This window comes from Melopsittacus undulatus, chromosome 2, assembly GCF_012275295.1.
Source record: "Melopsittacus undulatus isolate bMelUnd1 chromosome 2, bMelUnd1.mat.Z, whole genome shotgun sequence".
NCBI lineage: Eukaryota > Metazoa > Chordata > Aves > Psittaciformes > Psittaculidae > Melopsittacus > Melopsittacus undulatus.
In genome coordinates, this window is record NC_047528.1 from 52,878,374 (window position 1) to 52,905,743 (window position 27,370).

Here is a 27,370-nt window from a genome sequence, read left to right on the forward strand (position 1 = left end):
TAACCAAGTCCAAGGTATGAATGAAAAATGTAAAAGTAAGCTGCAGAGTATCAGTATGCATAGGTGGTTTGCAACCACTCCAGGAATTTAAAAAACCAACTTTGTATAGACATTTACCTAAAACTATAGAAAGTCTTTGAAAGGACTGTGCTGTTTGTAGGCCCATTTTCAAGAAGAACAAATGGCAGAGACTGGATTGATGTAGTTCGGAGAATCTGACTATGAACAGTTTTAAGTTAAGTGTCATTAGGTTGAGCTAACCAACAGCAGGAAAAACATGGAAGCTGAACAGTGTATTTGTAGTATTAGTAAGCATACATACACCTTTCTGTATCTACCAGGCCAGACACAAGTGCAGATTTGAATGCTAGAACAGGCTGCCATAAGTCACCACTACTGCCTTCTGTTTTGTTTTTTAATACATTCTTATTTTAAAGAAGAACTGAGGTTAGAATGATCAACTGTTAGTCTGAATCATATCAGAGTACCTTCTCTGTAACAGGAAAAGATATGCAGCAGACCCTCCCATTAGGCTGGTAGTCTAGACAGCAACACCTAAAACTCAGTAGTCAGATTTAAGTAGTCAATTTTTTCTTTATTCCTTAAAACTATGAACTGAAAACACTTCATTGCAGCCTAAAGACCAATTCCCTCCACATAGGTTCTAGACAGAATCAAATCAATGCTGGTAAGAGCTGCCCAGGTGTCTATACAAGACTCCCTGATTTTTTTCACATCAGATTTTGGAGAAGGCACATAGATATTTTAACTCTAGTTACTCCAATCCCTGTTGAAAATCAGATAAAAATCTTGTCTCACCTATGACTACCTTGCAGGGCTGAAAAGCCAGGGGAGTTTGTTTTCTCTTTGACAGAAAGCTTTCCCATCTAATTTTCAGCATTAGTGGTTTTCTACCCATAAAAAACATCCATCCAAGTGGTAGACAAGTTACTGGGTTTGCTAAAGTGCTAACTTCCAACAGCTTGTAACAGGAAAATAGACATGACCTGCATTCCAAAGGAAAAAAAAAAGTTAAAATGATAAATATTTCACCTTGTATGAGCAAAACAGTAGACAGAAGATACCATCCTGTAGGAATACAGTTAAGACACTGTTTATTTTGTATGGCAAGGGAAAGGCTATCTAAATCTACCACAGCTAAAGCTGGTGCAAAGCCCTCTTAGCTCCTGAGAGGATGACAGGTACCCAGCTCCTGCAGAAGCAGTTGGCTGTCCCAGGGTACCCTCAGCCCCATGGGCTGGAGGGACACCCAGCATCTTGAAGGCATGGGAAAGGCTCTACCTGGGTGACTTTAGAGACCAAAAGTGGTTACTGCCTATAGGGTACAGGACTAACTGGGGTGCAGATGAAGAGCAGCTTGGACTTGCCTTACCAAACTTCATTTCACATCATTTTCACAGATGAGTGACTCTATTTTCTGTATGCATGGAGGTTTAAGAGCCAGCAACCAGAACAGGATCCAAACACAGCTCCCAGAACTATACAAAGACCACTAGCACTCCATAACATGGTCCACAGTGCTACAGAACCCTGTTAAGCAGAAAAATTTAGTCTCCCCTGCTATAAATTTGATAAGTGTTACAGGCATATTAAGATAGAGAACACTGATATTGATCCATTAGCTTCAGGTGATGGAGCACATATGAGAGGTGGTATCAAGTTCTGTTAACATGCAATTGTAAGTCATACTCATACATCATTTCCATTGTTGTTACAAGTTTTATTGCTGTTGCTTATTCCCAACATCATTTGCCCTTGTCTGTTTACCTGAGTACACACCTTATTAATTTTATTTAAAATGGGTAGTTAACAGGTACATAAACCGTTACATTACAGTGCACATCCAAGTTTCTGCCATGTGGAGCAGACAGACAGCATTTTAATCTGAGCAATGCCAGAGCTTTGCTCCCATTACCATAGAGAAGTATAAAAGAATTTAAGGCACATGTGACCTGCTGCTTTCAAGTAACAGTGAGGCTAGAGGGATCACACAAACAGCTTAGCTTTAATTACTATTTCATGTTAATACTTGTTTCACTTGTGATATAAAATTGAAATGCAGTATAAAAATACATCTTTTCACAGGGTCCAATAGTGCCAAGTGCAATTCCAGTACTTCAGTGCTGTGATATTTAAGCTTGAGGTACATTAAGAGTGCAAATTCTGCTTGAGTTTCTTCAGGATACCATATTCAGTAGAAGAGAAACTAACTAAGGCAGGCTGCATCTTCAGTTAAAACAGTTTTTCTTAACCTCTCCCATGAGACATATAATCCAGAGATGTTACTGATACCCTGATTCCCCTGACTGCAGTGGTAGTTAATGGGACATCATAATTGAAACACTCCTTCAGTACACTTTTTACATCCGGGACACAACTTCAGCTTGGTTTTCATAGATATGTTGATCCTTTTTGCGTTGTTCCTTTTCTTCCTCATCAAGTTGGGCTTCAACCTCATTTGGATCGGTATAGGTATAAAAATAAGCCATGACAGCAAAAATGACGCAAACTACCAACAGCAAGGCAGCAAACAGCACATACTCTGCCCACTGCAAAAATAAAATATGTAATTTATCCAATGTTAGTTTCTCAAAAGAACTGCACCATTTTACTGTCTGCTAGAAATGAAGTTATGTATGCTCAGTTTCACAGTGAAATAACAAGTATCATGTCTTGAAGTGCTAATTATTAAATGTATATGATACATACTAAAGCAACTCAGAACTGAAGCCTTTTCAGCAGTTCTCTCTTCACTGAAAAGGCAGAAGTTCTGTGAACGCCAAGAAGTTCTACAATATCCTCTGCCTGGAGGGGGTATTCATGGAAATGGACCAAAAGACTGAAAACTCAGCCCCTCCTTTTAGTTGAATGATCTCACTTTAAGGCAGGCTGGCAGTGACCCTGCTTCTGCTTAGGTCAGCAGTAAAAACTTGCACCTGACCACAAATCTGAGTGGAGATGAAGACCAGGAACTCCAATTTCAAAGTGCTATCTCCACCTGAAAAGCCTCAACAGCTCTATCATGTTCTTCCTGTTTTTTTTACCTGAAATCAAGGCTGCCAGACCCATTTACTTCAACAACAGGCTCTTCCCTCTTTCAGATATCCCTTTTGGTTTGCTAGGGAGTGACACTGGCAGTCTGAGAAAGTCTCATTCAAGTGCTCTTCCCTTTGTAAGCCCCAGCTTTCAAACCCCAAAGGGTTTGAAACCAGCAAAGCCAGAAGATGGGCTGTGGTAAGGCTGAGGTATGCAGGTGAAGGTTCATTAGTTATAAACAGAGTTTTGGTAGGTTTTAATCTCATTAATCTAGAATTTTAGCCCAGAAGCTCACAGCTTTCCCCACCATGAGAAACTATTTTAGAGATGCTAGAAACTGCTACTTGCAAGTAAAGGTGCCTAACAAAACAAGAGTTAAGAGTAGCAAACAAGAAAAAGAGATAGAAACCTTTGAAATATCTGTTAGAGTTGTTTAGAGTTTTGTGTATGTGTACACATTTGGGGGAAGTGCTGGGGAAAAAATTCAATAGAAGCTTTAAAAGAGGCTATAGAGGACAAGTTACCACTCTGTTGTTGCAGTCTTCTACACTAGTTTTAAGCAAAGTTAAAGGTTTATAACTCTGTTACTTATACACTGTAATGAGACTATTCAGGCAAGCACTCATTCTACAACTGTTACACTCTTGTAGCTAACACTAACCTCCTGTATTCCAATTATAAATGCAAATCCATCATAATTCTCATGTTCAAAAGCTGTGGTTGAAGATTATCAGCCATGACTCTCACCTGGACTAAACCTTTCTCATAACATAATATAATAGTGTGCCAATTGTTTGGGTGCTTACCTGTTCACTGAGTTTGGATGCTCCAGCCACAATAAGGACAATTATGTTACCGACAGCCACCGTCAGCAGCCATCCTGCCTGCAGCACTGCCTTCATGTTAGATGGGGCCTATAGAAGTAAGACCCAAGGTTTTAGGCACATGTTGCTGTCATGTACTTTCTAATGTTTACTGCATTCTTTGCATTATAGTAGACAGTGGTTCTCTGGGGGAGGAGAATTTCTTGGGTTTTTTTTGTTTGGTTGCCTTGGGGTTTTGTGGGAGTCTTTATTTTTTGTTTTATTTTTTATTAAAAGTTGCTAGAGAACTAAAACACACCTGGAGAAGGGTTTGAGGAGCCAGAGATTATTGGTACTAACTATAAGCACTTTGTACATGCTGAGTTAACTAACAAGCACATTTTTACATCTCAAACACAAGGTACACATCACTGCCTATCAAGCCACATGTTACAGTGTTCCCATCATGGCAGTTTAAAGACTCAGAATTAAGGGAAGAAATACACACAGATAAAACTGGTGTTGGAAGACAAGTAATTAAGAGTGTATAATTCAACTGCTGCTAAGGACTGTGTGTATGAAATTGGTATAGAGATAATGTGTCAGTACTCATTCAAGTACTCTCCAGTTTGGTTTTACAGCAGCAGTACAGTTCCAGTTCTTTTCAATGGAAAGTCAACATGTGAAAAAGAGTATTTGGGGACTGGTAGTCAAGTCTTCAAATGATGTAATTCAGTATATCCTTATGGAAAACACTGAATGCTAGCAGAAGAAGGCCAGCTGGCACCAGCCCATAGTCCTGCTAAAAGCTCTAAAAAACATAACCATTCAAACAAAGCAGCAATACAGAACTACCACCCAAAACCAAGACAGCATAGATGATCTTTGTTTGTACCGATACTTAGGAAAATAAAAGTTCTGAAGAGTGAAACCTACCTGTGAGTATGAAAACTCCAACCCAGTGACAGAGAAGACTACTTCGGCACATGTAAGAATAAAATACTGAGGGATCTGCCAAGCCATATGGACTGTATTGGGTGCTATATCTTCAGAATACAATACGCCAAGGTTATCACTAGTGCACTGAAAATTAAAATAGCACATTACAAACAGTGAAAGTCTGTATAGTAATGCACTCTAGGCAGTTCTATATCAACTAGTTCTAGATCATCTAGCAATTCTGTATCAACTCACCAGCTGGTGGAAGGTGTCCCTGCCTGTCACAAGGGAGACTGGGACTAGATGATCTTTAATGTTGGTTCCAACCCCTACCATTCTACAATTCTACAATCTCTTGAAACATAAATATGCAAAGTTCTAAGTAATAAATACTATATACGAAGTACTGCATACCTGGTTATAAAGTAGTAGCTATTGTGCAGAAGACTTCATGCAAAACCTTAGTGTCTAAAGATTTCAGGTTAGTAATCAGGAACATGAATTCTTGCACTATATCATTATCATACCCATAATTATTCTTATAGTTAACAATGATTTTGTGTTCTGTTTAATATAGCAGAATCCTATCATATGTAAAATTAAGGGCAAGAAGGATAATTCTACATGTGGGTTTTTAGGTTTTTTTAATAAGGAAATAATGACACAAAACAATTTTGTATTGTACATCCAACAGCACTGGCAGCTCACCTCATTAACTATAATAGTATAGGCACTGCCAAATCCAAACACCTTTGAAGTAACTGAACAAGTTCTTGAATTACTAGTAGCTTTAATTTTATCTTTTCTGAAAAAGAAAAGACACATTTCAGACCACAGGTATATACAATTGTGTGTACCATTAAAATGAAAATGATTTTATGTCCTTTTCCCAAGCACAAGGGGTTAGACTACTGTAAAGGAGAAAAGCTTACCTTCCTCCTGAAAAGGAGGCATAATTAGTGGCAGAAAGAGACGTCACTGTTCCAAAAGAAGCGTCTTCCATAGTGATGTTGATATCATCAGGCAGATTGTTTATGAACCTTTAAAATGCAAGAGTGATGAAATACTAAAAATATGCACAGGTCAAAGAACAAAGGTTTTACTCTTAATTATATAGTGGCAGCACAACAAGCATGAAGTCTTCCCCTTTGATTTTTCTCAGTTTCTCTTTCAAAAGCATTAAAGTGTGTCTAATGCAAAAAGCAAGCTAGACCCACATCAGCCCACTACTTGCTTAGGAGAACATCAAAAGAAAGCCTCTACTACAATCAGTAATAAACATATCTGCAAATGGAAGACGTAGAAAAAAAGGAGAGAAATAGTAGGATATTTCTTACCCAAGAATAAAAAGGAGGTGCTTCTTGTCTACAAAAACATGTCTAGACCATGAAGTAAAATACACAATTTAAAGTTTAGCTAAATTATACCCAGAGTAGATATGCAAGATAGCTTAGATGAATTGTGCCCCAGGAGTTCCTATACCCCCTACACATTGAGCAAAGTCTTCAGCAAGTGGAGAGCTCCTACAGTACAGAAAATTATGTAGAGCAAGAAGAGTCCACCCAAGAGGCTGATTGAAGAGACAGTCACGCTATTGCCAAAACTTAAGAGCAAAACAAACTCTACCTGATGAGATTATTTCCTTCTTCTGGTTTTGATGTGACATTGTCAAACAGCTGGTGGAAGAGACCATTAACAAGATGCTTTGTTGGCATCAGTGAACAACTTAAATATGCACTTTTACATAGCAGTGGGAATTAACAGAGGCTTCAGAGCAAGACTGCAGACCTCTTTGAGGATCCTACTAGGATATATATCTACTAGGAAACACTACACGACTACACATTAAAGTCTCAGTGAAAGAAGTGCAATCATCAAGGTAAATATTTAAGTTGTTAATTTTTAAACTTTTTTTAATATAAAAACATCTTGCCTTTCTCTCGACAGCTCACCAGTCTCACTGGTACAGCAGAGAAGGGGAGAGGGAAAAGACAAAGGCAAAAGCTACCCCAGAGCACTCATTCCACACAGAAAGCTGTTAGGGCATTAATGTGTATCCTCAGAATTAAGCAGACTTACCCATTTAGCAATAATTTCTGTCGCAGTAGTTTTAATTCCAAGAGTATGACGATTTTGGCCTGGGAGCTGGATAATTTCATATTTAGTTTTGTTTCCAGAAGTTATGTTTAGTGATTGCAACTGAGAAGTCTCAAACGTCATGTAGCCAGTCTATAAAAACAAATGAATAGTGGTGTATTTCCATACAACTGCATGTTTTTCTACACTTTTGAGGGAGAGTTACAGACTTCAGGGCATCAGAAGTTTACACATTTGTTACTTCTGAAGCACCAGAGATTGCGAGCATCTCCTAACTTTCATTTTAGTTAGGTTTTCTGCATTGAGCACTAATTTCATTTAATCATTATTTTCTTTTATTTATTTTTTTTTTCATTACACAAGCTTCAAAGTAATATGAGCTTCCCATAAGTGTTATGGAATAGCTGTTAGATTTTCCTGTGTACTTTTTTGCTCCAGATAATTCAGGTTTACCACCAAGTAAAATTCTGTTTAGCTACAGAGGCAACAATAGTGTACATTATGATGCAGCATTTTCCAGATAGCAACACCTCCTAAGAGATGCAAATGTAAGCTGTATCTTTATGGTTTTGAACATAATAGGAATGACTGTTACCAAGACATGTTTTAAATATCTGAAATACATTTCATCAGCATAAAATACTTTAAGCAATCAGCAGGTGGTGAGCGATGGTATTGTGCATCACTTCTTCTTCAGTTCTATTTATATCTTTGTCATCTCCCATTTCAATTATTATTATAATATTTTATTTCAATTATTAAACTGTTGTTCTCTCAGTCCACAGGTTTTACCTTTTTTCCAATTCACCTACTCATCCCATAGTGTGGGGAGAGGCAGTGAGTGAGCATCTGCGTGGTACTTGGTTCCTGGGGTTAAATCAGTGATATCTATAGTAGGGAGTGGAGCATTTTACACACTTCCTTTTCAGAGATGCACCATGGTTATATCAATTCCACATCAGTATAGAATCTGAGTGCTTTTATCCTCTTCACAGCTCAGTTTCTATGCAAATTTGGAAGAGGATGTAATACGTTTTCTCTTCTTATATGGAAACAGGCTATCAGAGAATATCCTTCCTAAGATCAGCTAATGTCCATCAGCTCCATCACATTTTGTTGACAATAGGATTATGAAGGCTTTGCTGTAGTAGAACCTAGAAAGCTTATTTGACAGCAAAATCTGAAGCTTATATGTAATGTAGCCACACAAAGTCTCTCTGTTCAAGTAAGTGGTCACTCACAGGAGACTTACTAGAGCTTAATGGACTTTTACTGAAGAAAGGGGTGTTCCTGCTCTTAAGAAGTGGCACCTTTATAGCAAGGGTAAAATTTTCAGTTATTTCAAAATCACTAGTAAGTTTCTTTGGAAAAAAAAAAAAAACTCTTGCCAAGTACTACTTAGAATAATGCTATAGTTACAATTTCTTCTTCACAATCTTTACAATGAATAGATAAAAACCCCCTAGAAAATAATCAACTTTGAACCATTAGTTAAAAACCACTTTGACTTTCCCTATTAGCTCTTTTGGTTTTGTCTTTTTTAACTTGCTATTCACCATCTCCCCTTACTTACTGACTCCATAGGTGTTACAGTCACATTCTGAAGCCGAGGTTCAAACCGAACTATTACATTGTCTGTTCCTAGGTTTATTACTTTGATTTGGGATTGCCCAGCTGCAGGGAAAACTGGAAGGGTTTTCTGTAAGACAGAAAGAAAAAGAAAAATCAGTGCCCTACCCAAAGTCACATAGAAAGAAGTACTGTAATGACTGTGATCTTAATTATGATGAAGATAAACATCTGCCTGATGATCCGTGATTGTCAGAGGGATGCAACTTGAATAATGGGATTTGTAACTGTCCTCAAGCTGCCTTATGGCTGCTTCAGGAAAAAGCCTCTCTCATCCATAATAATGCCTTTATGGCCAGATGTGGTTCCTATTATGTCCTGCAGCCTGCTGCCAGTACCAGGCCATTTTGCTGTTCAAGGAGTAGGATTTTCCCAGATCCTATGACTGCCTGGATTCCTGAATTTCTTTGTATTGTGTTCCAATGCATTTTCCCCTAGCCCTCATGCTTCTGAACTGAAGCATGTATGGATACTGCCCGGTGCAATAGCCCAGAGAAACTGGACTTTTGGAGGTTCCACTTCCCACCAGATCTAAAAGTAAATAGCTTCTGCTCATGCAGAGCATCAAGAGCTGCAAGAGCTGTGTCTCAACTTTTCCTCCCTTCCCATACTTCTGTTTGCTCCAGTCTCTTTAGGTACACCATGCAACAGTAACAGGTTCATCTTTACCTTTCTGAAGGAGATTCTCGTGCATCAGTAGGGAGTTACCATCTCTGATGAAGCTTCTGGTCAACATCAGTACATGTGCGTGCACTGCTCTGGCCTTCTGAACAGGGTGGTAAGGAAGTGTCTACACCAGTTGAAGGCCAGACCCTTTACTTCCAACTTCAAGAGGGAGAGTTGAATATAAAGCTTGTTTTGCTTTATATTCAAGCATTATGGAGAAAATTCCTCATTCTAACTGAAGTTATTCAAGAGTTGAGCATCTAGCCTTGAAAATGCATGAGGACAGGCAGGCACCTCAACCTAGCTAATTGGATCTTGGAATGCAATGGATTACCTCCCAGAGGTGCTCCAGCTACAGGAGAAACCTTCATCTGATTCAGCCATGACAGCTCTCTTTGCAGCAAGGAAAGTTAGGCATGATGAATCCTGCCTTCAGCAGGTATCATCTTTGCCTGTGCTATACCACCAGTCTAAATATGAGAAGAATCAGAGATACAAAGAAGTCCCTGGTAGGAGGGTTTTCAGCTCATTTTCAGATTTTAGTGTCAGTTTACAGACCTGAGGTTACCTTTAATGCGTGATTTATGCTAATGACAGATGATGGATTGTGTTCATAGCTAGTTAGTTTTATTATGCTAGTCACATATTGCAATATACTTTAATATTTCCCCTTCCTCTGCTTCTGCTCTTGTATGCTTAGTTCTGAATTATGGAGTCTTAGCTCATTTTCCTTTAAACACACTTCTTTTTGTATTAAGTAAATATTAGTAGCAAATACTTTCATATGGCTGAACTTACATCTATTTGCACTTGCACAAGGGCAGCAGCAACAAAAGCCAAAGATGCAAGGAACATACCAACAGTGATCTTCCTCAGGGGCCTAGTATAACAAAACACATATATGAGTTAAGACATTAATTCAATGCTTCAGCAGCTGTCTTTTTTTTTCCAGAGGGGAAACTCAAATGGCCACAACTAGCATGTTATCACCATTTGGAGGGTTAATATTGTTATAGGAAGTGTTCTACTAAGCTGGGTACCTCTCAATTCCTAGTTGCACTACCAGGAAATACATCTTTCCAGCAGCATCTTAACCTGTTACTCTGCATCTACAGGGCTCAAACATTGACTGAACATAATTATTAGGTTGCTGGAAAAGTCTGAACTGCAGGAAGAGAAAACCCAATCCAGAACATTTGTTAGCTTTAAAACAATGGCAAAGGCAAGAAGTTATGTCTTTTTAAAAAAAGGATAGCAACTTGTGTCTATATTAATATGCTTAAAATATTGAACAAAAGAAGTCAGGGAAATGTCATGTTGAATTAGGTGAATTCTACTCACATTCAGGTAAGCTGTAAGGTAAATTCAAAGTAGATAGTTGATTTACAGCACCATTTGTCAGATGTAGAGTGTCCATAAATGAATGACAGCCTTCCCAGCACAACACCCCTCCTCCCCCAACATTTTTTGTAATTAGATGAAAAGACAGCATTACATCTTAGCCCTACAAAAACTGTTTTAAGAACTGTTTTCTCCTCTGCCTCCCTAACTTGCAAATGCTAGCAACTTCATGACCAACATTACATCTAATGTGCCATGTCCTTGAAGTTGCACCTAGAAGTATCCAGTGAGCCAGAGCCCTCAACTAGGGCTGAAGATGAAACATCTTCTTTTGGACTTAAAACTACCCGAGACATGACACATGCTAAGGACATGTGTTGCATTCCTACTTCTTGTACGCCAGGAGAGAGAAGAGGTAGGCACGGGGGAAGTGGAAAACTAAACAGTGTCTCTTGCAAACAAAACATTCTGCCCTTAACTGGAAATCCCTTAACTGCCAAGATGTTACTTTACTGTTAGATTCTCTCCCTCTAGTCTCCAGCACCTGTATGCACAACTTCTGTATCTTTCAGTTTTCATTTCTTAATTTCTTACTAGATGACCTTAAGGTCCTTTCCAATCCTAACTATTCTATGATTCTATGAAAATATTAACACCACTTTATATGCACCTTAGCTGAATACTTGCTCTTGTTACATTAGGGCTGGAAGAGCGGTTTTAAAGAAATCACTAAGATGAACCTCTGTTGAAGTCAGATAAGTACATCAACTTACGTAAAATTGATCTTGCATTTCTTGATTAAAGGATAAATCACACCATCTACAACTGGGACCATTACTATAATCAGTATTGGATTCACAGTCTGTTGAAGGTAAACATGAGAAGGGAAAAAATTAAGTGCTTTTCAAAGTTCCTTTTAAATTTTGGGCAATTAAAAATAGATATATTTGTGAAGTACTTAGAATTGGCAGATAGAAGATTACTGTACCTGCATTTGGTCTGGCTGAATCTGAATGGATCCCTGGTGGAAAAAACAAACAAACAAACAAAAAAGGTTTTAATATTATGAGAAAAAATAAAACTGATCTGAACAGTAAAAGTTAAGAAAAAAAGTAATAAAAGTAACCTACAAAATTCCCATCCATTGCTGTGGCTTGCAGTGTCCATCTTGACCCCTTAGCAAAAGAAAAGAATGTTAAATGCCACAGGTAAATCAACTTTGAAAAGCTCTTCTTGAATTATTTCATGATTAAAGTGTTGGGGAAGACATGCAATACAACAAAGAAATAAAGCTAGCTTGCTACAGCAGTATTCTTACTCTGCAGCGTAAACATTTGCATAAAGTGATCCTTGGGGCCCATTTCACTTCAGTTCCTGGTTTCATGAAATGGAGTGATTAGCTGGAGAGACTGCAAGGACATCCTGCACCAAGCCCTGCAGTGTGCTGTGCACAGAGATCATCCGACTGCTTTTGTGCCAACTGCCCAAGAACCCCATGCTACCAATATGCCCATCCTTGCCTTACGCAGCCCAGAGGCAAGCAGCCAAGCCAGGGCTGGACCTGCCCTGAGCCTTCTGCCCAGAAAACCTGCCTATAGCCAGGTCAAGTGGGGCTGACTTTCAGCTTGAGCACATGGGGAGACAGGAATATTCATCACTGCATCTGCAGCAAGAGCATTTAACCACCCACAATGTAGCACTGAGAGATACAGGTCATTACTCATGTAATGAGCATTTATCTATGAATTTCATAGCAGGGTTGCCTTTTTGTAATAGGTCACACGGGTAGTTACAGCTCACTGGTACTAGACTAAAGCAGCATAAACTAGGCAGTCTGGAGCAAACTTCCTTACAGTCTGCCTTGGATAAAGATCTCAGCCCTTCATTCTCTCAGAGAACACCTTCCTAAATCCATAGTTCAATGCTTAAATATGAAAGCCTACTTCGATGAGTCTTAAGCATTCAGTCCACAAAGTGAATGGGAATTCTAGACTTACACTTCTGCTTGAAGGTGGAGGATATTTATAATAAATTTTAGTGGTTTTAAGCAAACTAGCACCCAAGTCATTTCAGCCCTGAATCCCCAGAGCATTTACACTAGGACTGTACATTCCACCTCACAGCTGATAGTGGAAGAAACATTGGAACTAAGAAAGCTTTCATCTTGTGAGTCCTGGCTGATAGAAGATTTGGAGAAGCCTCAGTCACTGCACCAGTCCTGGGCATGTCCAGATAAACTGAGTTTCTTTGCCTGTCTGCAGAACATTCTGTACTAACATGATTCAATAACTACCCTTTCATATTAGAACCAGGCTAAAGAATTTGCCAATAATTATTTTCCACCCTCCCATGGATATCTTTTATGTCTGGTGACCTCAGAGTACACAGAATGACACGGTACAGCTCCAATTGCCAAACCAATTTCTCCTTTACCTGCTGGTCAAAAAGTGCCCAGAACATGGGGAGAGGGATGTAAAGGAAAAGCACCTTCAATACCATCTTGGTCTGAGCAATCAGCCGTTTCTGCAGCAAATGAGAATTACACAAGAGGAATCAGTCAAGAAAAACATAAGAGACAACAGCTGCAGACTGCTATTAGCAGCACAGCAACAGGTAAAGAGGTAAATACACATCATGTTATGTTTATCCATGTTCTAAACTTTATATGTTTGTGGTTACTTCTGCTTTCTTGTAAAGAACACAAGGTCTGCTGTGGATTTGGGAAGGGCAGCTGGTTAAAGGTGACACGGATGTCAGAGGCCTGTGCCTCTTGGTATGTGCACTGACCGCAGCATGAGATTAAGCACTTGCTGCTGTGCTATTCTATTTAGGCAACAGGTGTCTGAACACCAGGTGACTGAGGAACACATTTCACACATGAAAAATGTATAGGGGCAAAAGGAAAAGAAAGGGACAAGCCCAGGTTTGTACTGCTACTGGCAACAGGGCAGGGTAGATAGGAGGCAAGGGATGTGGCTGGGGACCATGGGACACAAGGCTTTGAGATTCATGGTAAGGAGCTTACACTGAGGCCAGGGGGATGCAGTGTTTATCTGTTTATTCTGAAATTCATAAGCATACTCCCACAGTTTGATCCCAAGTGTTATGGCCCTGCACATTAACCATGATAACCAACACCATGCCCTTTTTTCCCTTCTGCAGTCATTAAACCAGCATATTTTCACCTGAAGCCGGTTTACTGAGAGAAACAAAGTTGGCAAGTATAATCCTTGCTATTTTACCAACTCAAAAATTAACTTGTGCTTGTATTTGTTCAACAAAGGGAATAGTCTCTTCCTCATGTCCCTTAGATTTCCCTGAGCAGCCAACAGTCACAGGGATAACCAACACACACAGCTCTACTTTCTTCCACAGGAGCTGGGGCAATCACCTACAATCCCAAGGGAGTACCAAGGTTTGGCCAGACTATTAACTTATAAATGATGGAGCAGCTCAAAGCTATTTGCAATGGATCAGAGCAGACAGAAGAGAAGCTGAGAGTCAGAGGATGTCACAGCACAGGAGTGCTCATGAAATACTTACATCATATTTCTCACTCGCCCAGTCTAGCCAGTGCTCTCTCTTGGGGAACTGCTTGCTGCGATGCCGGAACCTGTTTTTGATTGCAAACTGCAGAGACAGAGTTTTGTTTAATGGTGTTACAAGTATTTATATGGTGTTTGTCATTAAAGGTGACACTCCTGCTTCCAGTGTTTAGAGGGTGCTAAAGGTGACTTAGTTCTGTTAATTGCTGTAAGCATCGAAGGGAATATTGCCTTTAAGGACTCGCACTGCATATCCATTGGAGTGTGTAGCTGGGATTAGGGGAACCGAACAGCTTAGTAATATCTGTCAACATAGGCTGCTGCTAGGAACTTGAAGACCTGCCTACTTCAGACTTACATAGAACAGTAAGTAGGAGGTCATATGAACATGTTTTCAGAGCTGAACAGCTTTGAGAGTACATTTCACTATGACAAACTGCATCTTTTAGATACAGACTCCTCACACTTTTACACTGGATATACACAAATATAGTCCTGAAGAACTCCTACGACTTTCTGCACGGAATAACGTGAGAGGCTGAGCAGGGCCTCAGGGGCAGGACTTTAAGCAGTGTCCAAAGTCACCTCTAGAGATTTAGGTATGACAGTAAGACAAGTTAAATAACAGAGAATGAAGCACAGAGAATGAAGAAGCCTGTAAGTGAGAAATGCAAAACTTGGGACATGCAGATTTAGCTCCCTTCCTTGTAGGCTTGCACTGACACATAACCCTACCATCCTCCCTAACATAGTGGGGATCAATACACCTCCACTTTGTAAATAGCATTCTTTTCATAAGCAATACAGTTTTGCTGATAAGATAAACTTTGTAGCTCTGCTGTTGAGTCAGGTCAAGGCATGTTTATCTCTTACTACAGGGCTGTATAAAGGTGTACAAATGAGGAAGCAATGATTCCCAGAAGCTGGGATAAGCTTTTACATATCACTGGCATCTTACATTGTTTCCTTTGCATTTAAATTAACATATAAATCAAGATACAGCTAAATAAAAAGGCAGTCTAAATCGGTCAATAAGAAGCTTTCTGTTAAAGTAAAAAAAAAAAAAAAAAGGAAAAAAAAAAAATCTTTCTCCCCAGTATGACAGATTCCTGCTGTGGGCAAGTTAACTGAACAGTTTTAAAAAACACTGCCAGGATTTGGGGTAATAAAAGTAATACTTACTCCAATGCATTTGAAAACTCGAATCATTATATTTCCTTGAGGCTTAACTTTCTTGTACATTCCACTTCCAATTACAAACACAGCTACAATGCACAAACCAAAAACAACTCAGGATTAACTGGAAATAGTGTCAAATAATTTGGTATGGAAACCATAGCAGTCAAGAGGTTTAAGGCTTATTCCCACACTGATTTAAGGGCAATGAAATTGCCTACTGGCATGTTATCATGCAGTAAAACAAAGCAAATTAACACCACCAGATTGCTTCTATTTAAAGGCAAGCTTCTAAATCTGGAAACTCTTAGGGTAAGTCCTCAGTGAGACATTAGTTTACTTGAAGTGTTGTCAAACCAAGGACCACTTAGGATCTTGGCTCTGGCCTTGCTGTACCAGATTAGGACAGCTTTATGGGCTCCCTTGCAGGAGTCCAGGATACCATAGCTCATGTCACGCAGGGACACGTGAGGCTCTCCCTGATCTGCAGGACTCACCAAGGTGTCCTCAGCTCCCACACCCAGCACATTCCCCAGCCTCACCCTCCCATGTGCAGGGCAGGACATAGTCCAACCCCCACAGCCACCATCAGCCCTGTGCTGGGCAAGACTGGGTCATCAGGAGCTGGAGGCCCACCCTATGAGGGCACCTGCTATCTATAGAGGACCTCCTATCTATAACTTGAAGGAGCAAGATGGAAACAGTTCCACTTACCCAAGGAGATAGCCATGAGGGCAGCAGGAACTCCAAAAGCTAGTGGGTAACACCGCTGTTTGCTGTGAATGCCACAACTTTGAGCTGAAATGCAAAGTAACATCAAATAACAATCCCAGTCAGCACCACCAGTATTTTAGAGAGGGTTTCTTTTCTTTGCATTTCTGGATAACTCAGAAGCAGGAGGAGCGGAGTTTCTACTGACAATATTGACAGAGTGGATGATCAGTATCCAATTTATCTTTCATTATAGAAAAGGGGAATTTTGTGTCACAAGAAAAATAATCACAGAATGTCTGAGGGTGGAAGGGACCTCTGGAGGTCAACTGGTTTAAAACTCCTGCTCAAGCAGGGCCACCTGGAACTGGTTGCCCATGACCGTCCAGGCTGGTTTTGAGTATCACACCAAGGATGGAGGATCTACAACCTCTGGGCAACCTCAGTCACCCAGTCAGCCAGTGCTCAGTCACCCTCACAGTGAAAAAGTGTTTCCTGCTGTTCAGAGGGAACCTTCTGTGTTTCAAGTTGTGCCCATTGCCTCTGGTCCTGCCACTGAGCACCTCTGAGCAGCACCTGGCTGTGCCCTCTTGGTACCCTCCCTTCCAGTATTTGTACACATTGTGAAATCCCCCCAAGCCTCCTCTTCTCTAGGCTGAACAATCACCAGCTCTCTCAGCCTTTCCTCATAGGAAATTTACATTTATTTTTACACTGAGAAGTGAAGAATCCTACTAGAATGATCAAGTGCATGCTCTTGATGAGAACGGAACTCTGTTACAAAAATTTTGGGACAAGTGCATAAATAAATATGCAACTGTCATAACAAATGTAGCTTGTTGAAAAGATTCTCAAACACCACCCTCCACCCCACCTCAGCAGTAGTCAGTGATTTGACTTTATAAACTTCATGCATACATCCTGAAATGATGCCAAGAGTGTGGCTATAGCAACTAACATGGGAAAGTAAAAGACCAAACAAAATTGTCATCTTTTCCCCCATACTGCTTCTAACAGGGAAATTAGAGTTTGATTTGGGGAAAAAAAAATTAAAACAATTATCTTACAGTTAGTGTCTTGCTTTAGTTGCATTGACCTTTCTGTTAAACCCTTTACATGGTATAATGGTATCACGTTCCTCAGCTATATTTGTTTGCTTTTCCAAGGTAGTTTGCACACTGTATTAGCATGGAAGTAAAATTCATGTTGTGCCTTATGCACATCTCCTTTCATTTTGGGGGAAGAACAGAATTTGCATTAAGCAAGAATCTAAAATGCTTCTATGCAGTCTGCTCCAGTCAAGAAATCCAAAAGCCAGAATTTCAGCCCTGTGCTTTAGGGTTATTCCAGAACCCACATGAGATTCTTTCATTTGAGAAAAACAGCTTTCCTCAAACTCCTGCCAAGCACATCCACACAGCACCATCTGTGCCAACTTGCCACAAAAATCCATGCGCATATGGAGAAGTGAATTGTTTGCTTTGTATTTAGGATCATGCTATTCGTTATAAGCAGAAGAGAAAATAGCTTTCTCCTTTAATTATATGAAAAATTATCCATCTTGCCACATGGATAAGTGTGCTCCTGTGCATGTAGATGATTCAGTACTTTGCATGGGTACACTTCAGAATAACCTCTACTTCCAGAGTAGAGGGCTCTCTTCCCTCTTCTGAGCAAACAGTACAACTCTTTCTGTGATGGTTTTAAAGGCATTGGAAGAAGAGGTGCCACATTTGTACCTTCATGGAATTAAAAATTGCATTAGGCATACAATTTGATGACTTCAGCATGCCTCTTCAGATCTAGTACTTCCAATCTTAAAGGCAATTCAGATCTCAGACTGGCTTGTTTTTGATAGTACCTCATCTGTGAGAAGCTGGATGACATACATGTAAACTTGAAGACTATTTGCCAGTAACTCCACAAAGAGTCAGAGAACAGAGTGCTCATTTAAACTTAAGCAGACTGCAACCCAATACTCATCCTTTACTGACACTTTACTTCATAAACAAATGTATGGCCTTACCTCTGAGAATTGGGGTGACTATAGTAGATATGAGACTTCCAGCATTAATGGACAAATAAAAGATAGAGAAGAATCTGCTTCTTTGTTTTTCCTACAGTAAAAACAGAGATGTTTAGAAAGTCTGAGCCAGAGCCACACTGACCAGACTAGACTGAACTACCAGCAGCTGTGTTTGCATAGTCAAAGATGAATACCTATCTGGCTCCTTCTTCAGCTACTCAGGAAACACTACAGTAACGCACATTTCTAAATATGTACATTATTAGAATATTGCAATAGCCAAACATCAGCATTAGTATGACTGAAAGACATTGTTACCTGATCATCTTCAAACTGATCTCCACCAAACGCTGACACACAAGGCTTGATCCCACCAGTACCAAGTGCAATGAGGATCAAGCCAATCATGGACAGAGCACTGAGACAACAAATTAAAAAGGAAAAAAAAACCATGTCATTTTGCTTTCTCATTTAAAATGCACATAAGAGACTGATTTCAAAACAGTGGAAATTCAATTACGTTAAATTTAAGGCATGTTACACCACCCTTCATCAACCTGGGGAAAAAAACCCCAACCCAACATGTACAAGATGACTCACATGTGCACTGATACGTTATCAGGAGAGCCATCCTTGTTGTGATCTGTCAGGTCACTTATGGAGCTCACAGACATGACTGTCTGCCCAATTGTATAGACAATGGACAAGGAGACTATAGTCCTGTTATATAGAGAGAATATGCATTTTTAGATATGTTAATACAATTACATGCACACACATACACAAATAATACAGAGTTTTGCTCATTGCAAAGATGCTTAGTAACTAAGCATAAGTAACAGGTAAGTCAACTTACGGACTCAGCTTATCACAAGTTACTCTATAAATCTGCCCACATACCTCACAATAATTCTTTTCTATTTTTTATTATCAATACTTTAGCTAGCTTTGTTTAATCAAGCAAGGCAAGCTGATTCTTTAGATAGTACCAGGTCACAGGAGACATTTAAGTATCTTTATTGTTTGCCTTTGAATAAGAAACTTGAGAATGCCATTATCATATTTAATACACAGTGAAATTCAAGTGAACTATTCTTTGACATTGGATTATGATTTGCAATGATTTTAGGTCTGTATAAACATTATTTTATTTTAGCTGCAAGGAACTAAAAAAAAATAAAAATAAAAATCTACTGTAAACATGGAAACTCCCCCAAAATACTGCTGTGAAAAACAACTCTATTACCCCACTCTCTCAGTTGTAAGTGTACCAACATCTTGAAACTCAGATCAGAGAGCAGCACGGAAGCATACAGGATGCAGGGTTTCAGCCCGATTTTCCTCTGCTAGGAGGAACCCAGGAAAATATGACAGAACACCAGCCCATACCCCCATGCCTTTAAGGGTCTATTCCTCTTTCTTGTATGTAAGAACATGTTCAGTTTCAACTTCTGTTGGAGCTTAAGTACATAACTATAGCTCAATCCATGTTCATCCACTCCCTTGGTTGTGGCTCTACAGACCCAGGTCTCCAGTTTGGAGAAAAAAACAGGATAAAAAAGGATGCAGTGATATGAAATGATTTAAAACGCTAGTTTGCCATCTGAAACCCAGTGCAGCCCATGACAATGAAGGACAAGGCTCCAGAACCATCCAATCTATTTGACAAAGTTAAGAGACCTTCACAGCAAGCTTGGAGCAGCCTACTAGAGTGACAGAGTAAGAAGACCAGGTAAGAAGAAAGAAGGACCAGGTAGGTAAGAAGAAAGAAAGACCAGGTAAGAAGACCAAATTCTTCTCAATTTAGAACAAGGTATTTATACATTAAAGCCATATTTTTCCAAAATCATGTTTTCTTTCTTATCAAGCTTAGAGTTCTGGTTTTAAGCCCTGAGCCATCCTACCGACCTCCGGTTAAGGGTCTGGTTGGGAGGGGCTTGCAGCTGTAGCACCAGTATATGTAAGTACCGGAGAAGGGATACAAGGTCTGCAAAGTTTCATCTTGCTAAAACAGGTAAAAGCCAAAACAGGTTAAAGAAATAAATCACACTATCTCAAGTACTGAGCACACAATATACTTAGGCTGCAGTCTGCAGGATACCCAGCTACTTGCAATGAGTTCATCCTGATCAGACCAGATCCAGAAAGCATCCCTTGACAGTGGTTGCAGCCCTGGGCTCCCAGGGGCTGTCAACACAGCAGAATATGGTGCAGCCTTCAGCAAACTGACTGCACAGCTTCACCTCTAGTCTCTGGGAGACCTTTGACAAGTCAGCCAACATGCCTGACACATATCACTCCATAAAATCTTAATGGAGCCTTTTTTAGCAAAGTAAACACTATTAGAATCATGACATCAGTAAAAGAGCAAGATCAGGCTGTTGGAAATAATCTGTGTAAGTTTCAAAGCACTCCATTCAGAATTGCTTTCCTGAGCAAATAGCACACATAAAACCCCAGAATTCATCATTTAAAGAAGGAATTGCAACTCAGCAAAGCCTCCCACTGAGCTGTCAAGTTAATACTGAAATAAAAGAATATTTTAGAATATATTCAAAATCCCAATTAATACCAGATAACACAGTCTTTCACTGCTTCATTGGCCTCAATGAACTGAAACAGGTGAGGCAGTCCACTGGAATTATAATCATCAGTATCTATTTTCACAGCTTAGTGAATGCTTTCCTTCATTTAGCTTAAATTTCGTCCAGGTGAGAGGAAAAACATGCAGCATGCTCAGAGAGCAAGCTACTGCCCTTAAGTGATTAGCAGAACTGTACCAGTTGTTAACTCATAGAACAGTTTCAGGTCTGACCTGAATCAATTTAAACCTTAAGCTTTGAAGACAAAAAAGAAAGCCCAGAAACAATCCTGGAGTAGCCAACACCAGTTCTGAAGCTGTTCTGAGCTGCTGCTGCTTTAGATTATTGAAGTGCTTAAGTAATACTGATCTCAGGTATGTTTTCATGATTTTTAGTCTTTTCCTGAGGAAACACTCACTTAAACTTTCCCAGCCAAGAGTCCGCAATGAGTGCTCCAAGGATGGGCGTCAAGTAGCACAGAGCAACAAATGTGTGGTAGATGGCTGTAGACAAGTTGTCATCCCAATGCAGGAAATACTTGAAATACAGAACAAGCACCGCTGCAGGAAGAACACCAAAACAACAGGTTACAAACCAAAGTCAGGGCTAGGTAAGTAATGGTCAGCAGATACAGGACGTGGGACATACCTCGCATGCCATAGTAGGAGAACCGCTCGCAGAACTCATTGATAACAATGAAGAAGATGCTCAACGGGTAGCCAAAGTAGCTTGGCTGGAGGCAAGAGACATAGGGTAAACTCAGAGCTGTACAAGACAGGCTAACATCTCTCACTGGAACTCACAGCTCAATACAGACTCAGTGGGAGTGGATAGGTACTCAGTGGTTAGGAGGGTGTATGGACTTCTGTGAAATGACACTCATTTACATGAGCCAAGAGCCAATTCTCACTTGCCCCTCATGGTCACCAAATATCTAGAGATATCTCATCTGTCTATTGCAACAGATCTTTAGTAATGCCATATTTGCTCTTCAAGCGTTGCATTGTGCACATTTGCAGCCTTCAGCATCTAACTCTTAGAACAATCTTCACTGGTACCTAAAAATATCTGAACTCCTATGTTTTTGGAAAATAAAAACCCAAACCCAGCAAAAACAACCCCCATAATGTAAACCCCCATAGCACACCACATTTAGAAACCTGGGACAATTATTAAATCCCTCCAGTTGAGACAAATAAGCATTTAAACATTTTATCCAACAGTTTCCTCTGGAAAGCTCCCTATCCTTACAAATACTCTGCTTGAGGAAGAATCCTCCATTTCTTCAGACTTGCTGATAGAACTGACTTTACTGCTAATCCAAAATGGCATGGTAGTAACTGCTCTATTTACTGAGCCTCCAGTTTCTGTAATAAGCATCTCCATGGTCACCACCATGCAGCTTGTGACATGGCTCTTGCCATTGAGACAAAGGGAAAAAGCATACATCAAGTACAGATCTGGCATGAGCAGAACTGGAAATTTAATTTAAAAATTTAATTTCTGGTTCTCTACTTTTCTTAGTGGATGTACACATGATATCATTTCTATTAAAATTACTAGGAATGCAAATTGAACATAATCCTCTCTTTTTACCTTTTTTATGGGTTTAATTCTGAAAGTCACAGAAATGGTATTTTTAACAAGCCTCAGAACATGCCAGAAGTAAAACAGTTATGAAACTTAAGAACAGACAAGAAAATAAAGGCATTGTTTTTCTTCATGTTGTGAGGGTTCAGGAGTTGAACCAATTTGCATTCCATGCGAATCTGCCTTCAGCTAAGGTGAGTGCCAGGTGGGAATCATTTAGTTTTAAAGCAACCAAAATTAAAGGACTAAACAGAAACTTGTCACTCTGGATTTATTACATCCTCTGAGTAGAAAGAGGCATCTCTTTAGAGAGACCATCCACATATATCCCAAAATCAGACAAAATTCACTAGAAGGTGCCTACTTCCCTCAGCTGAAGACAGCAGCAGCTGTGATACTCCCCACTTGCACACAGATTTTGTTGGACAGAGATCATACAGGGGACTGTTACCCAGCCTGTGGGTACCATCCCCCAAGCCATGCAAATGTTCAGGCTCCCAAGGAGATGGATGGAGAACCACACTATGAAAGTTGGGCTCAGCACCCACTGGAAAACCTTTTGGGTGCATGATTTCACCTGTTGTCAGGTTAGGCCCTAGCACAGTAACCTAAACTGCACAACTGGTTTCTGCAAGTGTCATAGGGTGTAACTCAACTAGGGAAGAAAGAATGTCCTCATCTGAAGCAGAACAAAGCTTCTCTCACATCTGGGCTGCCTACAGAGATAAAGTGACAGGGTAGCCCTGGCCCAGAGGTTGGTGGGACCCATCCCCACCAGAAGTTCACAAAAACCTAACTAAACTCTTTCTGACCTTGGGGTCTCCCAAACCTCCCCAGTGTTAACACCGTTTCATAAATGATTTTTTAAGTGGGTGTTACATGCTGATCTAGGAGGTAACAAGCTTCCACCAAGGTTGGATTTATGGTTTTAAGCTACTAGAACTTATGTGCCTGGCAGAGACTGCTTGCATTCACGTGCCAGCAGCTGCTGGTGGGTTTTTACTGGCTGCCCCTGAATCAGTGAACATCTCCAATTCACAACTGGGGCTGAGCATGAACAGGGGGACATATAGGAGAAAGCTACAGGACTTTCCCCAAGAGTAGACCACCTTTTGCTTTGCCAAGGTGCTACAAGCAAGAAGAGAACATGCAGTTATGCCTTGGTACTATATGACCTACACTGTTCTTGTTCTGCACTATATACTGTCCTATTAAACCTCTATTGCATTATACATATGCACGTACACAATTTTATCAACACATTTCCTGTTGTGATCCTCACTGTCCAGGAAGCAGGATGCACCACTGAAGAGGTAACCTGAAGGCCACATTTTATAATGTTCTCTAACCTTCCCCTGCCCTGGGGACACCACCACCCTGCTGCAGAGCTTTGACTTTGGCTGCTGAGGAAGCTACTAAGCTGTGGAGAAAGTTTGCAGAGTAAAACCTTGGGAGATAAGCAAAAGCAGAGATAGGGCTCCTGAGGCAGGTGTCATTAACAGTGCAAAGATTCAAGAGGAAGAGCTAACACTGCAATCTAAGTGTCCTAAGGGAGAGTCAGTGGATGATGACAGCTCAGCCACAGGAAGGATGGGCTCCAGGGACCCTTCTCCTCGCATCCAATCAGCTCAGTCAGCAAAGGCTCTTCAGACATTTTATCAGGGTGGTGAGCACACTAATGCTTAGCTGGGATTTCATAAACTGTCTGGCTGCTTTGTGCATGTTGCCCAATAATTAGTTATTTTATTATTTTAATGTTTACAGGTGGTTATGTGTTTATGGTGGGTGTATCTTTAATGTTTATGGGATGAATGAAATTCTGTGCTCTGCTGAAGTTGCCCAAACAATATTGCAGCCTTTTATAAGAAGAAATACTTACCGACTTGCCCTTGCTCTTAGCAGCTGTGGAAGGAAAAAAAAATAATCAAACACAAGTTCATGGAAAATACTAAGTAACATTCTTTTAAATCTACTGGAAGACATGGGAAAAGTTCAGATCAAAACAAACCATAAAACAAACTCAGTATTGCTCAGGATGAGCACATTTTCAGCTTGTGAAAGGGGTTTTTACTGTACAAGAAGGTTATTTGGTAAAGCGTCACTTGATAGCCTTCTGGTTCTTAGGGCTTGTGCAGATTCACATACACTCAAACGGGACTGACAAGACAAAGCTCACCACACATCATTCCAGGTGGTAGTAGACAACCCTACCATGCACAGAAGATGAATCCTATTTCAATTTACACTCAGGGATGCTACCTTGAAGGCAAGTCAGAAGTACAGAAGACACAAGATGCCCTGCCAGGGGTGGATGTCAAGTCCTGAAAAAGGGCAAACTCCCCATAGCTCAGATTTAAGCAGGATTGAATACATGACCCAACGGAGTAAGCCATGTTAGCAGGCATTCCTACAATCTAGAGATTAACCTAGGAATCCCTGGAAGCATAGAGGGGTCCCACGGGGATCCTGAAGTCACTTCCAGCTGCTCATGGCAGGTTTGCTACCCCAGCAGCCCTCTGTGCAGTGTCTTGCAGAGCTCACTCAGGAAACAGGCTCAAAGGCTGAGCTTGCATTTCATATAAAGGCCACTTGCCCACATTGTAGATGTCAGCATTTCCTATAAAGCCACATGAGCAAGGTCATTATCATTAAGATAAGACCAAGACATGAACTTTGAAATCCCTCTTTGCAGATGAAACATGCCCGTAATAGATCTCCAAGAAAAATATGTTTCCCAAGATCACTATTTAGTCCATAGTTCACAACTGATGAAAACAGCTGACAGCTACACCATAGTGTTTGACAAAACACTAAATAAAGTCACTTTCAATTATTATTAAAGTAAATTAATCTGATTCTTTCCTTCACAGCCATGGACAACTGCCTTTAAAACAGAAACAGTAGCATTATGCAGATGATTCAAGAAGGTATTTTCCTAGAAAACAAGTAACATCCAGAAAGTGATGTGCATGTGACTGCAAGTGACATGCAGGTGTTCTGGGCACATGCAGATATCCAAGTCATTAAAGTGACTGGTAATGTTCCTTACATAGTTCATACGAGCAGGTATTCTGAAAGATACCAAAGCACTAACAGACTACCTTTACGTTATTTCCACTTGGTGGCCTTCCCCAGCATATATACATTTTACTGCCAGTTTTCCATAATGGGTGCAGGGAACATCAGTTTCAGTAGCTCAATCCTGTCTGTTAGCTAAGCCTTAAGAAAAAGACACCAAGGAACTTGTATTCGGTTGGTTTTTTCCTTTTCAGAGAGGAAAAATACCACCTCTGCAAGACATGCTATCAAAAGAGGCACTATTTTTTCAGACAGTATTGACTGACTTCAGAGACAGACACACTTATTTCTCAGCCTTACTTCTCAACCATTTTGACTTTACTCCTCTATTCTCCTTTTACAACAACAGTCTGGAAATTCCCGATGACATTAAAGCCAACATTTCAACATAGGCACCAGAAGTGACTGAGGAATTCCACCATCAGGCAGCTTTCAAGATTAGAAGCATAATGATGAGCAGAAATGTTAAATTATTCCACAAAATACTGAAGAGCTTTGCATTTTTCAAAACAAAGCTCTGAACACACTTTGTAGTCCCTTAAGATTTTCCATACTTTTTAAGCAATATAAAGACAGAAGCCACTCAATTCTTGGCTTAAGCACTGAATCTCAGTAGTTATTTATCAGTATTATTTATTAACCACACTTGCAGGCAACATGGGGGAAGGCTTATGGCTCTGAGACCTTCCCCAGCAGCTCCTAGCACCTTGGCTCCCTGCAGTCACAGAGACATTGGGGGATGCTGCAGCTCCTGAGACTCATGGTCCACATCACAAGACAGCCATATGGAGCAAGGCAATCCACTCCCATAACAGCAAATTGATAGCTGGAATACTTCATGTCTATGCCTAGGCTAGATCTGTAAACAACCATACCATCATCTGGGATGCTCCTGGCTCCAGAGCAAGTGTACTCTCCTGCTACCTGATGCATGGCACAGCCAAGCCCATTTCCTCTGCTCCTTAGAGCAGCCTTACAGCATCTACACAAGGATGCTGCTCCCATCAGAACAAGTGACTCCAACAGTCTCTGCTTCACACCTTGATCTTCAGAAGGACACTGACACAAAAGCCACCAAAGCAAACCTGTAACACAGCAAACTTGATATTCCATGACACAGGTTTCTCCCTTTGCCCAGAGCCACCACCATTTTCCCAGCTCCAGCAAGACCCCAGAGTGTATCTTGGCAGAGGCATTGCTGAGCTCTGCCTGCTCATCACTCCAGCTGCCTATCCCCAGAGCACAGATTTGTTTGCTTAAGGTAAAATGCTCATGTTTTGGGTATCTCAGGTTCCTCCCCTAGACAAGAGAAGGTTCCCCAAGCTGAGGAACTGCTTGCTACAAGAGGTACACCAACACACTCAGGCACTGCAGGACCAAGGGGCTGCTGAAGGGCAATGCAGAACTACAACACAGAAAAGCATCATTTTTGCCTTTACTGCTCTGTATTCTGGTTTAGACAGCAACAAGTGTTCAGGATTAAGTAGCTAAATGGGCCCTGCCCTTGTCTGAATCTTCCAGCTGTGTTTCAAAACCACTGGGTTACCACCCCTGGGTAAGTGAACTTGTGAAAAAGCAGTTATTTAACAGCTGTGAGACACAGCACATTTAATTTGAGCTAGGATTTTATAACTCCCCATGCCTTAAAAGGTGAAGACAAAGCTTCTCAGCTAAGCATTCAGCTCAAAGAGCTTGCAGAAGCTAAGGCAGCGTTACTTGGCTTTTGCTATGGTTTCACGGCAGGTTCACACACCAGCTTGACTACAGCCATGCCAGAGAAAGAGAGCAGACACAATTTAGTGTGAGTGTCTCTGCCCACGGCAGGGAGTTTGGAACTTGATGATCTTAAGGTCCTTTCCAGCCCTAACTGTTCTATGATTCTATGAAGAAGCAATAGATGGGACGGCCCAGAGAGGCACAGACCACCTGGAGATCCCCTCAGACATTACACTAAGACCCAGATGAAGCCCTTGGCCATGCTACAAGCTCCTCATGGGCTGCCCATAGCCACCCGGGTCAGAGAAGGCAGCTTAAGGAACCACCGGTGCCCAGCCCGGAGGCGACATCCCCATGTCCCCCGCCCGCCCCACAACCCCTACCCATGTCACCGGCGCGGTCCGGGCAGCGCAG

At 40.7% G+C, this 27,370-nt stretch overlaps 1 protein-coding gene across 1 annotated transcript; it reads right to left on the minus strand.

Annotated features, from left to right (window-relative positions):
• Positions 1–1,732: 1,732 nt before the first annotated feature.
• On the minus strand, positions 1,733–27,370 carry SLC15A1 (solute carrier family 15 member 1). Its single transcript, XM_034074354.1, has 23 exons — positions 27,340–27,370; positions 24,042–24,064; positions 21,221–21,305; positions 20,991–21,132; positions 18,591–18,710; positions 18,309–18,408; positions 17,991–18,081; positions 15,968–16,051; positions 15,260–15,342; positions 14,076–14,162; positions 12,966–13,055; positions 11,663–11,707; positions 11,521–11,553; positions 11,306–11,394; positions 9,990–10,071; positions 8,470–8,595; positions 6,879–7,028; positions 6,426–6,475; positions 5,732–5,839; positions 5,508–5,604; positions 4,797–4,943; positions 3,864–3,971; positions 1,733–2,570 (listed from the first exon to the last, which is right to left on the minus strand). Exons 1-23 carry the CDS (start codon positions 27,341–27,343, stop codon positions 2,382–2,384), a joined length of 2,133 nt encoding a protein of 710 aa, XP_033930245.1. The 5' UTR covers positions 27,344–27,370; the 3' UTR covers positions 1,733–2,381.

Coding starts and splice junctions, on each gene's coding strand:
- SLC15A1 (XM_034074354.1), bottom strand. Junction 11,395..11,520: donor TTCAGCCAGACCAAATGCAG/GTACAGTAATCT, acceptor TACCTTCAACAG/ACTGTGAATCCAATACTGAT. Junction 3,972..4,796: donor TGGAGTTTTCATACTCACAG/GTAGGTTTCACT, acceptor TTACTTCTATAG/GCCCCATCTAACATGAAGGC.